Genomic DNA, 15,903 nt, shown 5'->3' with positions numbered 1-15,903 from the left:
GTCCTGGGCCCGTTGTTGTTCAACATCATAAATGATTTGGATGAAGGAATTGAGAGGATGCTCATCAAATTTGCAGATGACACCAAAATGGGAGGGGTAGCTAATGCTGCAGAAGACTGAACTGGGATTCAAAATGACTGTAACAGGTTGGAGACCTGGGACCAAGCTTTAAAATGATTTTCAACTGGGACAAATGTAAGGTTCTGCACTTAGGCAGGAAGAACCAGCTGCAGCGGTATAAGATGGGGGACGCCTAGCTTACTAGCAGTTCATGTGAAAAGGATCTAGGGGTCCCATCTCAAGGACTGTCACATGGAAGATGGAGCAAGCTTGTTTTCTGCTGCTCCAGAGCATAGGACCTGAATGCTGCAATTCTATGAGTCTAAGCAGGATGTTAAACATGACAACCTGCTGGATTCTCTGCAACATTATAATTAAAATTATCTTGTAACGCTTCTCAAAGATGGCCCTGCAACTCTGTGATTCACAGGTATTGCATGATATTCTCCATCTGAAAAAAATATTCATGCATTTTATTTCAGCTTACTTATGGATCATTTCTGCCAGTACAAGGTGCCAAAAGGCTATTCTCGTTTTTGTACCAGATGGTCCCATATGAAGCCCACCAGCACAAGGGAGTGGTCTTGTTACTTCAGCATTTCAAATGGACATGGATCGGGCTCTTGGCTGTGGATGATGACAAAGGGGACAAGTTTTTACAGACAATTGTACCTATGCTTTCACAGAATCATATTTGTTATGACTTCATAGTCAGAATCCCAAAATGGAATTATGTGGATGAAATGCTAGAACTGGGCATTGAAAGTCTGAGAAACTATGTAAGTGCCTTTCAGAGAAAAGCCAATGTAGCATTTATTTATGGAGAACCTCCTTCCTTTATGATTTTGAGAATTATTCTGTTGGGAATACCATTATATTATTCATCACCACCTCTGGGTAAAGTCTGGCTTGTTACATCCCACTGGGATTTTGCATCACAATCTCTTCACAAACAGTTCGATATACAAACCTTTCATGGCTCCCTAACCTTCACTGTTCACTCAAACCAGCTGGTAGGAGTCCAAGAGTTCCTTCAGATGATAAGACCTTCCTGGGCCCAAAGAGATCATAGAATCATAGAATCATAGAGTTGGAAGAGACCACAAGGGCCATCGAATCCAACCCCCTGCCAAGCAGGAAACACCATCAGAGCACTCCTGACATATGGTTGTCAAGCCTCTGCTTAAAGACCTCCAAAGAAGGAGACTCCACCACACTCCTTGGCAGCAAATTCCACTGTCAAACAGCTCTTACTGTCAGGAAGTTCTTCCTCATGCTTAGGTGGCATCTTCTTTCTTGTAGTTTGGATCCATTGCTCCGTGTCCGCTTCTCTGGAGTCCATCATCCAAGTCATTGATAAAGATGTTGAATAAGACCGGGCCCAAGACAGAACCCTGTGGCACCCCACTAGTCACTCTTCTCCAGGATGAAGAGGAATCATTGATGAGCACCCTTTGAGTTCGGTCAGTCAGCCAGTTACAAATCCACTGAGTGGTAGCATAGTCAAGACCGCATTTTACCAGCTTCTTTACAAGAATATCAGGGGGCACCTTGTCAAATGCCTTGCTGAAATCAAGGTAGGCTACATCCACTGTGTTCCCTTCATCTACCAGGGTTGTAATTCTGTCAAAAAACGAGATCAGGTTCGTCTGACATGACTTATTTTTCAGAAATCCATGCTGACTATTGGTGATCACAGCATTCCTTTCTAGGTCTCACAGACTGTTTGCTTAATGATCTGCTCCAGAATCTTCCCTGGTATTGATGTCAGACTGACTGGGCGGTAATTATTTGGGTCCTCTCTTTTCCCCTTTTTGAAAATAATAGTCTCTTTAGTCTCCCTTTCATGTGATACAGAAGAAGGCATCTCTCTTATTCCTAATCTCCCTGTTTCTGCACAGGTGCTGCCTGTTTCTCTGTGCAATGACTACTGCTATCCTGGCTACAGCAAGCAAAAGAAGGAGGGAGAGAATTTCTGCTGCTATGATTGTGTTCAGTATCCAGAAGGGACAATCTCCAACCAGAAGGGTAGGAAGCTATATGTACATAGATATTAATAATTTTTGATAATGTAGCATAGTAATTATTTATTTGAAGAATATATCTTACACTGAATTGCTGTCCATTGTGCCTTACCTTCACCCAGAGAAACATTTAGCTATTACAAACCATGAACTCAAACATGAACACGTGAACACAGAAAGATTCATTCTCACTACTGGGAATGCTTTTCTTGAAGTAGTTAAAAGAATTTCAGGAAGGCAGAAAATGAATCTGACTCTTCTAATGTACTGTTCAGGTAATAATTGGTAAATGTCTAGAAATAACCAGCTTTTCATTCCTCCCCTCAGATATGGAAGCTTGTATCAATTGTCCAGAAGACCAGTATCCCAGCAAGGACCACAGTCAATGTGTTCCCAAAGTTCTAAGCTACCTCTCTTACAAAGAAAATTTAGGGATTATCTTGGCTACCTTGGCCATTTCTTTCTCTTTCATCACAATTTTAGTGCTGGGAAGTTTTGTGAAACACAGGAACACGACCATCGTCAAGGCCAACAACCGGACCCTCACTTACATTCTGCTCATCTCCCTACTTCTTTCCTTCCTCTGTGCTTTGCTCTTCATTGGGCAGCCAGGAAAAGGGATCTGCCTTCTACCCCAAATGGTCTTTGGCATTGTCTTCTCTGTGGCTCTTTCCTGCGTATTGGCAAAAACCATCACCGTGGTTCTGGCATTCATGGCAACCAAGCCAGGATCTGGGATGAGGAAATGGGTGGGGAAAAGACTGACCATTTGTCAGTTGTCCTCTCCTCCACCTTCATTCAAGCTGCCATTTGTACTCTGTGGTTAAGTACTTCCCCTCCATTCCCAGATAGGAACATGCAATCCTTGAATGGGAAGATCATATTGGAATGCAATGAGGGTTCATCTACCATGTTTTACTGTGTCTTGGGCTATATGGGTTCCCTGGCCATAATCAGCTTCATTGTGGCTTTTCTGACCAGGAAATTACCTGATAGTTTCAATGAAGTCAAATTTATCACTTTCAGCATGTTGGTGTTTTGTAGTGTTTGGTTGTCCTTTGTTCCTACATGAGCACCAAAGGGAAATACTTGGTGGCCGTGGAGATCTTCTCCATCTTTTGCTCTAGTGCTGGCTTACTGGGTTGCATCTTTCCCCCCAAATGTTACATACTTTTGTTGAGGCCTGATCTGAACAACAGAGAGCAAATAATGGCCAGAAAAAGCGAGAAAATGTAAGTTCATCTCCATGTTATGCTCACTTAGAAAATTCACTGGAAGTCCATATCATGATATTTTAAAATATTAGTGCTTTAATAAAAATAAGTCCTTGCTCAAATGTATCCTTCTGAGTATAGTTGTACTAGACACACATTAGGTCAATGCCCTACTTTGAATTGACTTACATACACCCACATGCAGACAATTCCAACAAGAAAGAAAAGTGGGACTCATCTAAAGAAACCAGTGGGGTTGCATAAGAAACTTACAGAAGAGCTGAGAGTTAAAGAAGGGCATGCATAAGAAATGGAAGAAAGGGGGAATCACAAAGGAGGAGTATACATGAGTAGCCAATGGTTGCAGAGTGAAGGTCAGGCTGGCTAAAGCTCAGAATGAGCTCAGGCTTACAAGAGAGGTTAAAAATATTTTTTAATTTTTTTTTGGTCCATGTCCGAAGTAAGACGAAGAACAAGCAAGTGGTAGGTCTTCTGCAGGAAAAGACAGAGAAATGCTATTGGGTGACAAACACCTACTTTGCCTCTGTCTTTGCCCAAAAGGAAAGTGATGCCCTACCTGGTGATGACACAATAAGTGATGCAAGGAGGGAGCTGCAACCCAAGATAGGAAAAGGGGTGGCAAGGGAACACCTAGATACTTTAAATGAATTCAAATCTCCAGGGCCTGATGAGCTGCATCCAAGGGTACTAAAGGAGTTTGTGGGTGTAACCTCAGAGCCTCTGGCTATGATCTTTGGGAATTCTTGGAGAACAGACTGGAAGTGGGCAAGTGTTGCCATCTTCAAAAAAAAAAAGGAGGGGGAGAGCAGACTCAGCAACTACCAACCAGTGAACTTAACATCAATACCAGGAAAGGTCCTCGAACAGATAATTCAACAGTTGGTCTGTGAGCACTTAGAAAAGGATGCTATGATTACTAAGACCCAGGAGGGGTTTCTCAAAAACAGGTCATGCCAGAAGAATCTCATTTCTTTCTTTTTTAATAAAAGCCTGGTGGATCAGGGGGATGCTGTGGACAGAGTGTATATTGATTTCAGTAAGGCTTTTGACAAAGTCCCCACTGATATTCTTGCAAGGAAGATGGTAAAATGTGGGTTGAATGTGGTAACTATTAGGTGGATTCGTAGCTGGTTGACTGACCAAACCCAAAGAGGACTCACTAAGGGTTCCTTGTCATCCTGGAAAAAGACAAGAAGTGTTCTCCAGAACACACTGAAGGGGAAACAGAACAATATTTCTCCCCTGCAACCTACCCCAGAGAGTTGCCCTCTGTTGAAGAAGCCTTTCAGATAGTGGTGGAAATAAACTTTAAGCTGCTTTGAAGCCATCGTGTCACTGCTTTCCTTTAGAGGGATATGGAACACAAGGCTGGGATGTATAGGAGAATAATGAATTTGCAGTCCTTAGCTTGGTTCCTACCCTGTAAGGAACAGACTGCAAATGGAGTGAAAGTAGAAGCCTAGAAAGGAGGAAAGGGGACATATTTCAAGGGATACAGCCCATAAATTCTCCCCAAAACACCTCCCTACATGGAAGCAGAAAGAAGATCCTTTCATCCCAAAGAGGATAAAACCATCCCCAGAAGCCCCCAGTAAGTTCTCCATGAAAAGAAGTCTGGGATGACCCAAGCCCCAAAATTTTAACAGTCCAAGCTGCATAGCTGCACAGCCACATTGTGCTCCATAAAGGAAAGGGTGGTCCCTCCCTCGACACTCCGCCCCCCCGGCTAAAAATGGCAGAAATTTGTTCCTTCTTCAACACAGAAATGTAGGAGTCACCCGAAGAAGGGGCCAAGATGAACATCCCTCTCCCCACTCACCAAATAAGATGTGAGATGACCTCCTTCTTATCTATATGAAACCACTGGGAGGCCTCAGCAGCGGGTTGGGGCTGAGTGTTCATCAATATGCAGATGATACTCAGCTCTACCTCTTGTTTAAATTGGAACCAGTAATGGCAGTGAAGGTCCTGTGTGAATGTCTGGAAGCAGTTGGAGGGTGGGGCTGGTTAATGAATTGAAACTGAATCCCGACAAGACAGAAGTACTGTTTCTGGGAGACAGGGGACGAGCAGGTGTGGGGAAACTGTGCCCCTAAAAGACCAGGCACACGGTGTGGGGGTCATTTTGGATTTACAGCTGTCCATGGAGGCGCAGGTCAACTCTGCGTCCAGGGTGACTGTCTACCAACTCCATCTGGTATGCCAGCTCAAACTCTACCTTCCTGGCCACTGTCTCGTCAGAGTATTACACGTTCTGGTTGTCTCACATTTGAGCTAAAAGATCTACAATGACTCCCAGTACATTTCCCAGGACAATTCAAAGTGTTGGGGTTGATATTTAAAGTCCCTCACAGCTTCGGCCCTGTGTACCTGAAGGAGTGTCCCCACCCCTTGGTCAGCCCAGACACTGAGGCCCAGCTCTGAGGGCCTTCTGGTGCTCTCCTCACAGTCAGATTACAGGGAACCAGGCAGAAGGTTTGTGGAACTATATAAATTTTCATCTGAAGGCAGCCATATCCTGGGAAGCTTTTAATGTTTGAACACAGTCATAGTATTGTAAAGCTGGATGGGACACCAAGGGGCATCCAGTCTTACCCCCTACAATGCAGGAAACCTTCCCACAGCCATCCCTGGGTAGGGTTGAAGTAACAAATTTCTGGTTAACAGCCAGATGCACTGACCCATTTCATGTTGTTGTTGTTGTTCCCTGTATTTTTGCTGGAAGCCACCCAGAGTGGTTGGGTAGGGTATAAGAAACACACATGTTGTTGTTGATGATGATGATGATTCTGTATTATTTTTGGTATTGACATTTCTATCCCCTGAAAGGTGTCCATGGCACCAAACCATAATGCAATTACAAAATAAAACAGTGAGAATATAGGAAGAGCCTGGCTGTTGGATTAGACCAATGACTCATCATTAACCCACATCCTGGTCTCACAGGGACCAACCAAATGCCTCAGCTGAAAGCCCTGGCTGGACCGAAGCGCAGCAGCATTTCCCCCTGTGGAGGCACAGCATGGGCATCATGGCTAGCAGCATGTTAAAGATTTAAGCCCTCCCAGTCTCTTGAAAAAGCAGGATCAGTCCCATTGGGACCCTCCTGCCCTAACTGTCTGTTTCGCTGCTATGAGGTACAAGCTGTTAGACTAGTTGGGTCTTTGGTCTGATCCTGCTGCAGGGATCTCATTAGGTCTGTGTGAGAAAAGTTCAGGCCAAACTCAACCCCCCCCCCATAACACACACACACACACACTGAGTTACGCCACATATATGAGAAACATGTTTTTCTCCAGCTCTGCACCTGCCTCTTCAGCCATTCAAAACTCCAGAAAGTTATTGAGGTGAAACTTCTTCCACTTGTAATTATCAAAATCATAGTGATTTCTTCTTTTAAAAGCTCCAGAGATATTTCTGGAGATTGCATAAGCATCAGAAACAACAACAGCATGATATTAATGACACCTTGACAGTGAAAGAAAACGTTGCTGAAGAGGATATTTCCTGTGTCGGAGACAGACTGAGCCATGATTTAGTGCAAGCGACAGGCTGGGGAAAGAGGAATATATGTGTAAGATGCAAAGCCAGAATGAGATCCCCGCTGCTTCTGTTGCTTCTTCTGCTGCTAATGATGCACCATGTAGTCTGCAGGAACCGGAGGGCAAAATGCCCCTTGAATCTGGTCAGGGATCAAACGGATGCTTGCAGCTATTACCGGGCTGGCGACTTTCTCATTAGTGGCATTGTATCTTCAAAACATTTTGTTAATCAAGATGGACATGTCTTTTCCAAGACACCCTTCACCAGCACTGAGAAGTATGCCATCCTGTACAGAGGGAGGTCACGCTTGCCAGCACTTCTGCCGTGGTTCCTATTTATCAGGGAAATAGCCCCTATTTCAGAGTTGGGGGGGCTGGCGGCCCTGCTGATGTCACTGGACTAGAACCCCCATCATCCCTGACCATTGTCCCTACTGGCTGGGCTTCATGGGATTTGGAAGCTGGGAAAAGAGTCTCCTCAAAACCTCTCCTATTTCCTTGTTCCCTGGCTCTTCCCTAGTAAAATTCTCTACTCATGCTGCTGTGTTGCGTTTTGAAGGTGGTAAAAGAATAATGTAAATGAATCTGGTCTGGAATCAAAAGAATGCACTGAATTATCCCGCCTGCGGGGTGGCACAAAACTCAGGCAGTCACCAAGCTTCAGTGATTTTATTTATTATTATTCTATTTTGACAATTTATAAACTATTTAATCATAGTTGTCTTTTAGGAATGTAACGGTTTAAAACATTTTAAAACCCTCTGTGTGACATTTCATGCTGAAAAGCAGAAAAAAATATGCTTTGAATTAAACAAATGAAATAATGCAGGTAATATGACTTAATTGTTAGTGGAGTCAGATCTCTAAAATGTGAACAAGAAATATTCATTTTTTTCACACACACATTTTCAACACCACAGGCTTCATCTGTAATTAAAGAGGCATTTTCTGCTTCCTCTCTAGGACACAAATTGTTCCTAACCAACTGTTTTCTAACATTGTGGTCATTTTTGGCAAAGCCCTCCTCCTCCTTGACCCCCATTTTTCCTTCTGAAGAACAACTGAGGAATTTACACAGCTCCTCCCGGAAGCAGCCAAATCCACTGAAGCAAAAGCAACCTTTGCGGCTTCACAGTATTTCACAAACTTCATTTTTTAATCAGTTTTATTACATGGAGACTCTTTGCGTCTGTTCTCCTGTAATGGAGCATGAATTGCCCAATCTTTATTGTATAATGGACAGGAAAAAATATTGGATGTAAATGCAATAAGATAATTAAATAAATACTAATCTCTGTTGGTCAGATAATGTTTGTTTTCATTCAGCTGTGAATTGTAGCTTTATACTTCTTTATTCCTTTATTGTAGAGAGTCACCTTGGTTCTACTGGCACATATCGTCCTTCTTGTTCACCATCCAGGAGATCAACCAGGATCTCAGGCTCTTACCCAACATCACCCTGGGCTACAGCCTCTATGAGAACTACGCAGATGCAAGGATGACTTCAGATGCCATGCTACAGCTGCTTACAGGCAGTGGAAGCAATATTCCCAATTATCACTGTGGCGATCCAAATGACCTGCTAGTTGTTCTTGAAAGGGGAAATTCTGCCATCTCAAAAGAGATTTCAGCCATGTCAGGCATCTACAAAATCCCACAGGTATGAATGGGACAGAGGGCATGGAAGGTCAGAGAATTTGAAATGCATACAGTAATCTTTTCATTTCCTCACTAGATCAGTTATGGCTTCACTGCCCAGGGTCTTGAAGATAAAACTCAGTTCCCTTTTGTCTACCGGATGCTCCCCAAAGAGAAAACTCAGCACCAAGGAATTGTCGAGTTGCTCCTGCATTTTGGATGGACGTGGATTGGCCTCTTGGTTCCGGACAATAACAGTGGAGAAATGTTTGTGAGTGCCTTGAGACCTCTGTTGATCAGCAGAGGGATTTGCATTGCCTTATCAAAAATAATAAAAGAAAATGATCTAGCACTTAGGATCAGCCCAGGTGAACCTTTTTTCATCTGGAGACAAGTCAGTGTATTTGTTTGCTATGTAACTGACCCAGTGGGAATCTTCAAAATTGTGTCGATACACGGAATGTATGAAAAGGAAATAGGGGCGAAAGTCTGGATCACAACATCTTTTCAGGAAATCAGTATTAGCTTGTCTATTCCCCCTATGTACTTCCAGTACATTCATGGGTCTCTCTCCTTTGTAATGAAGACCAGAATAAAGAGCACAAAACGTGATTACTATGCAGTACTTTCCAATCTTCTTCAGCATTTTCTGGGGGAAATGTTTCAATGTTCATATTCAAAGCATGTGTTGTCTGTGAAAGGCCAGACAAGATGCAGAGAGAAGGAGAACCTGGAGGCTCTGCCGCAAGAGGAGCTGGAGAGAGCCCTGTCTCAGGACAGCTACAGCACTTACATCACTGCTCAGGCTGTGGCTCAGGCTGTGGTCAAGGCGGCAGTTTCATCTAGATCAAAGCGGCTGCTGATGGTGGGGGAAGGAAACAAGGGGGAACATCAAAGGCTACAACCATGGCAGGTATTTTCTTCCCCGTTTTGCAAATTGCAATCCACCGTCCTAACTACAAGACAATTTAGAGGTGAGGCAAAAAAACAACCCTCTTTTGGGATTCCAGTGCATATAAAAACATGTACATGTCATACCCTCCAACATTTCTCCGATGAAAATAGGGCCGTCCCATTCCATAATAAGAATTTTACTATTTATATCCCACACCTCTGACTGGGTTGCCCCAGCCACTCTGGGCAGCTTCCTACATATATAAAAACATAATGAAATATTAAACATTAAACAACAAAAACACTTTCCTATACAGGATTGTCTTCAGATGGCTCAGGGGTTGGATAACTCCATACCCTCCTAACATTTCTCCCATGAAAATAGGGACAGCCTATGGAAAAGTGGGACATTCGGGGATCAAATCAGAAACCGGGATGGCTTCTCTAAATCAGGGACGTCCCTGAGAAAATAGGGACACTTGGAGAGTCTCTATTCCATGGTTTTATATACTAATTTTGTGTCAAGGCTCGGATCAGTAAGTCAGCAATTAAACATGAAATCACCAGAAGCCAGTAAACTTAACTCTTTCTTCAAAGTGAAACAGAAGCAGCTCTGCCCTCATTGTCCCAGTAAGACTTCTCTGAAGGTCTGGCCGGACTGAGGCAGTTGCAAGAACTGAAGGTCCCCACTTTCTCTGCGCCCCCCTTGCTACTCCTGCCCAAGTCACTAACCAGACAAAAGGAAGGTAATGTAGACACTGAGAGAAATAAAGAGTCGCTCTGGCCACAGGGCTCAGCAGGGGAGCCTATCAGGGTAAACTGAGTCTGATGCCACAAAAGAAATCTGTGCTTTGGAATTCTAGGGGTTGTGGAAGTGGGAGAAAGGGGAGAAGTTTCTGCAAAGGCCAGTGGCGGGTTCAGGAGGGCTCTCTCTGCAATGCAAGGCCACTGTGTGGGGCTCTTTGCCAGTGAGATGACCATGCTGTAAGATCTGGACTCCCTCCGTCTCAACTTAAAGCTATGGCAGTCTCTACTTGTCTTGGTTCTCAAAGGAACCCTGACCCTGGGGGAGCACCTGGAAACACCTTGGAATCTCACTACTGCTCTGCAGGGATTGGGACTAGTGCATGCCTTGTGGCACACTTCTAGTTGTTGTTGTTGTTGCTGCTGCTGCTGCTGCTGCTGTTATTGTTGTTGTTAACTGTCCTTTGTTCAAAGATCACAGGGCAGATCATAGCATAAAAATATCGAATGAGAAAAACCCCCTGTAACAATAAACTAAGAAAAGCAAACCAATAACCCTCCTCTCACAAACTCATTTAAAAGGCCATGGGTTGTTTAATACACCAACAGTCTGGATGCTTTTGTCAGCACTTAAAGATATGTCAGGAAGGCAAGCCTCCCTTCCACAGAAAAGTGCCGCTCTCGTGTTGCCACCCTCTGAACCTCTCGCGAAGGAGGCACACACAGGTGACAAGGGCAGGGTCTGTGCAGGCCTTCTCTGCAGTTACCCTTGTAATGTGCAATAATCTTCACTCGAGATAAAAGGGACTCCTGTGGAAATGCTGCTCTCTCAGCTCGTTCCAATGCACTTATTCCCAAGCACTGGTTTTTTAGGATTGTGCCTGTTAGACATTTTGGATGTCTACGTTCTTTGTGAGTTTTAAAATAGTATTGTCATTTGTATTAATCTCATTCTTCAAAGCTCCTTGTTATTTTATAATTATATAAATACTTTAATCCAGAGGTTTTCAGCCTTTTTTGAGTCCACAGCTCCCTTGACCAGCCACATTCTTTCTGTGGCTCCCCAGCGGAGAAACAAGCTCCAGACCTCGGAAGCCCAGTTATTTCAACCCTTGCCTGCAGATCAGGCAGCCCCTCGTCCCTTTTCAAATACCCTCCCTTGTGGAGTGTTCCCTCAGCCTCCTCTCCTCTTCTGCCCCTTCTCCTTGGGAGTCCCGCAGGCAGCCCCCACAGCCGTCCCTGATCCCTGAGCCACCCCCCACCTCAAAGAAAGTTGACTCTTCATCTTTCTGGACAACTTTCTGGACAATTCTTGTAAAGAAGCTGGTAAAATGCGGTCTTGACTATGCTACCACTCAGTGGATTTGTAACTGGCTGACTGACCGAACCCAAAGGGTGCTCATCAATGGTTCCTCTTCATCCTGGAGAAGAGTGACTAGTGGGGTGCCACAGGGTTCTGTCTTGGGCCCGGTCTTATTCAACATCTTTATCAACGACTTGGATGATGGACTCAAGGGCATCCTGATCAAATTTGCAGATGACACCAAACTGGGAGGGGTGGCTAACACCCCAGAGGACAGGATCACACTTCAAAACAACCTTGACAGATTAGAGAACTGGGCCAAAACAAACAAGATGAATTTTAATAGGGAGAAATGTAAAGTATTGCACTTGGGCAAAAAAAATGAGAGGCACAAATACAAGATGGGTGACACCTGGCTTGAGAGCAGTACATGTGAAAAGGATCTAGGAGTCTTGGTTGACCACAAACTTGACATGAGCCAACAGTGTGACGCGGCAGCTAAAAAAGCCAATGCAATTCTGGGCTGCATCAATAGGAGTATAGCCCCCAGCCTTAGTGGTCCCACAAGCACAAGAAAGGCCAGTGTGGTGCCTGCCTGCCTGGCCTCCCACTTCTTTGTCCCTTCCACAAAGCAAGGGCTGGTGGACTGGCTGGCTGGGCTCCCTCGCCCACCTGCTTGCTTACTCCAAGGCACCTCAGCTCCTGGCACCCAGCCCCCCCCCCGGCCAGCCCCCCAGGCACCATTCATCTGGGGAGCTCATGGACAAGCTTGTAGTCGCTGCAACAAACATCTGTGCAAGCCTTTGGGAGGCAGAGATGCAAGAGGGCACATCAAAGGAGGGAGGGAAGGAAAGAGGGATGGGGGCCAGTGTTGCTCACGGCACCCCTGACTATCATCCCCTGACACCCCAGGGTGCCATGGCACACTGGTTGAAAACTCCTGCTTTAATCAATCAAATGAAATGCCTGAATAGGGCTTCTAGTCTAGATGAGTCTAGCCCCAGTTCATAAGTCAGTAGAACTAAGATATTCAACATGGTTTCTTAATACTGCCTTCCCTGTCGTTCCAGCTTCATCCTTTCTTAAATGAAATCCAGTGTTTCAATACTTCCAGGGGCAGACTTTGTTTGGATGAGAATTGGGAGCTGCCTTCTGACTTTGATATAAGGAATTTGGTGATGTTTCCCAATGAGTCTCGTGTGATGGTGAACATTGGGGGCATCAGGAGAGAGGAATCGGGTGTAATAAAGTTCACCATTAATCCAGAAGCTATTGAGTGGCCTAATAAATTTAACAAGGTAGGGGGTGTAACAGACGAAGAGGGTAGGAGAGCCTGCTTAGGCTCTTCCTTGAGCAACTGCTGTAAAATGTCATTTTGTGGTCAGCCAATGGTGCTTTAACATGACTCCTCATGTTATGAACCCCTGGAAAGTGTGGGTTCACTGCAGGCCATGGGAAAATTATGGGCCACTGGACCCAACCTTTCAGAAGGGTCCTCAGCAGCCTGGGCCAGCTCTCTTGCCATGAACATCCTCTGCCTTGCAACCCCTGCAGGGCTGTTCAGATATTAAATTAGATGGGAGAAAGCTGCAGAAATCACCTTGCGATCATTGGAGGAAAGGTCAGAGGATGATGATAGCAGTGATGATGATGATGATGATGATCGCCAGAGGGGGAACTTCTCTGTTATGTAGGAGCTTCCTACAAGAGGTTCATTTCTTCCCTTCTTTCCCAGGACTCGAAATTTATTTTAATAATGATCCAAGAGTCAGTTTTTCATTACTGTATTCAGGTGTCAGTATTTTCAATTAGTAATCTTCATCAGTTTGTTCTGTAGCTGCCCTTTTCTTAATGCTGTGATTCTAGGATTGCTATTTGCTTTATGTATATTTTGTCCTCTGCCTTGAGCAGACCTTTGTATAGAAAAGTGTGATATAAATGTTAAAACAAGCAAGCAAACACACCCACGTGGTCTCCCTGCCATGCTGTTCTGCATCAAAAATGATTCTCCGCCAGAGTGGATGGGGTGAGTGGGATGAGAGACCCTGTTTGGTGGGTCATTTCCAAATTCTATGAGGGAATTTCATCTGCACAAATACTCCGGACACTTCCCCCTCAATACATCTTCTTCTCTCTATGGTTAGGCTGCACCTCGTTCCAGGTGTACTGAAAGATGTCGACCTGGATATGCCAAGGTGGTTCAAGAAGGAAAGCCTGTTTGCTGCTATGCTTGCGTTCCATGTGCAGAAGGGACCTTCTCCACTCAGGCAGGTTGGTTGCTTCAAGGGAAAGGCTCCTTGGGAGAATCAATTCAGGGCGGAGATTCATTCAGGTGCATTTTTTGTGGGAATTCTGAAGACATTGCTGAATGCACATCCTTTCTATTCTCTTCTTAATCACCTTCATTCCAGGAAATGATTTGAAAGAAATGCCACAAGTCAGCAATCACTGGGGTTCAAAGTGGGAATCATTGCTTTTTGCTATTTTATACTGAGCTTTCAATGATAAAGGAACTAAAACAGCACTAAAAAAGGAAATTTAGAAAAATTCGAAAGTGATTAAGTAGAACTAACAAATAATGAGAAGTGGCATATTTTTAACACAGTAAAAGCGTAATACAAAATAAATGATACAGTATATGAAAATGATTACAATGCAATAGATGGACTATTCTGATCTCACTAGTATGAGAATTGCATGGAAGCAATAGAAAACTGTTTGCATTAACAAGGATAAGTTAAACAAATGTGTCTTCAAGATTACGCAGGAACCATTTTTATGCAGTAAACCAATGTGGAGGCCATTGCCTCTCAGTTAATCCGAGATCACAATGTTGCTTTGGTGATTAAAATGAGAAAAAGATTGTGCACCCCATCTATCTCCCTTTAGGAAAGGCAGAATAAAAAGGGTGAACATTTTTCTAAAACCAACAGACTATTTCCCCCTCTCTTTACCTATTTACACATTCTTATCTCCTGACCTATGCCACATCAGCATAGACTTTCAAAAAGCCACTCTTGATGCCATATGGAACAACTGCATATCCTTGCATGAGAGGATTCCTTTCCAACTCTACAGTTCTGTGATTCTATTATTCTCTTTCTCAGATGCAGAACGTTGCACCAAATGCCCAGAAGATCAGCATCCAAACAAGGACAGAGATCAATGTGTCTCCAAGATTATCACCTTCCTGGCTTATGAAGAACATCTGGGGGTCACCTTAGCTTCCATTGTCCTCTTCTTATCTTCTACAGCAGGCATTGTGTTAGGAATCTTCATTAAATACAAAGAAACCCCAATAGTCAAAGCCAACAACCGGGACCTCTCCTACATCCTGCTCGCATCCCTTCTGCTTTCCTGTTTGTCCTCCTTCCTCTTCATTGGGCAACCAAGAATAGCGACCTGCCTTCTCCGACAAACGGCCTTCAGCATCATCTTCTCCGTTGCTGTTTCTTCTCTCTTGGCCAAGACCATCACGGTGGTGCTGGCCTTCCTGGCCACAAGGCCAGGGAACAGGGTGAGGAGATGGCTAGGGAAGACTCTGGCCAACTCCATTGTCATCTCCTGTTCTGGGGGGCAAGTTCTCATCTGCACCATCTGGCTGGGCTCTTCTCCCCCATTCCCAGAGCCCGACATGCGCTCCCAGGTGGAAGAGATCATCCTGCAATGCAACGAAGGGTCTGTGGCCATGTTCTACGTTGCCCTTGGCTACCTGGGCTTCTTGGCTGCCACCTGCTTCACGGTGGCTTTCCTAGCCAGGAAGCTGCCTGGCCCCTTCAATGAAGCCAAGCTGATCACCTTCAGCATGCTGGTCTTCTGCAGTGTTTGGGTGTCTTTTGTGCCCACCTACCTGAGCACCAAGGGCAAGTACATGGTGGCCGTGCAGATCTTCTCTATGTTGGCCTCCAGTGCTGGGCTCCTGGGCTGCATCTTCCTCCCCAAGTGCTACGTTATTCTGCTGAGGCCTGATCTGAATACAAAGGAGCACCTGGGAACAAGGACTTAAGATGGCATCTGAGGCTTAAAACATTCAATGTTGTCAATGGCCAGCACAGTAGAAAGGAAGCACATGTAGTTGTCTTGGGATTGTAGCTTCACATAGTCCTCTTTATTTCACATGAATCCTGCAGATGAAAATGAATGTATATGTCATGCAATGGCCCCAAGTAAACTGGGCTCAATGTTTAATGTCCTTTATTACTGCCTGATTCCCACTACATAACTGATCAGGCATGTTGGTCCAGCTTCTCCAGAGGATTGGGGGACCCAACACACATCCTGACATCACATGAGCAACATGACACAAGGCCCTGATGTTATGAGGAGCTGGGAGTGGAGCCGAATGCCAAGTGAACCAGGAACAGGCTGCATGTCTCTATTTCTGTTGACTTTGCTCCAACATGTTTGGTTTTTGGTGCTCATGTGTTTCCATGTATTCCTCAGCTCTGACCCCTGGCTATGTC

At 44.6% G+C, this 15,903-nt stretch overlaps 1 protein-coding gene and 1 long non-coding RNA gene across 3 annotated transcripts in view; both read left to right on the top strand.

The window, feature by feature from the left end:
• Positions 1-1,055, top strand: part of LOC309326109 — a 10,022-nt gene extending 8,967 nt beyond the window's left edge. Inside the window, exon 3 of the long non-coding RNA XR_014150161.1 lies at positions 543-1,055. This is a non-coding gene — a long non-coding RNA (uncharacterized lncRNA). The remainder of the gene's footprint in view (positions 1-542) is intronic.
• A 927-nt stretch (positions 1,056-1,982) lies between these two features.
• On the top strand, positions 1,983-15,460 carry LOC309325909 (vomeronasal type-2 receptor 26-like). Of its 2 annotated transcripts, XM_081834270.1 has the most exons (7): positions 1,990-2,088; positions 2,207-2,471; positions 8,230-8,521; positions 8,597-9,412; positions 12,511-12,738; positions 13,585-13,711; positions 14,548-15,460. In XM_081834270.1, exons 2-7 carry the CDS (start codon positions 2,374-2,376, stop codon positions 15,444-15,446), a joined length of 2,460 nt encoding a protein of 819 aa, XP_081690396.1. In that variant the 5' UTR covers positions 1,990-2,088; positions 2,207-2,373; the 3' UTR covers positions 15,447-15,460. The 2 variants fall into 2 exon arrangements, with proteins under 2 accessions (XP_081690397.1, XP_081690396.1); XM_081834271.1 differs by lacking the exon at positions 2,207-2,471 and having other exon boundaries at positions 1,983-2,088.
• The last annotated feature ends 443 nt before the right edge of the window (positions 15,461-15,903 follow it).

This window comes from Podarcis erhardii, assembly GCF_964252035.2.
Source record: "Podarcis erhardii genome assembly, chromosome: 12".
NCBI classification, from domain to species: Eukaryota; Metazoa; Chordata; class Lepidosauria; order Squamata; family Lacertidae; genus Podarcis; species Podarcis erhardii.
Note: the sequence above shows the minus strand (reverse complement) of the source record. Positions and strands in the feature narration are given on the sequence as shown.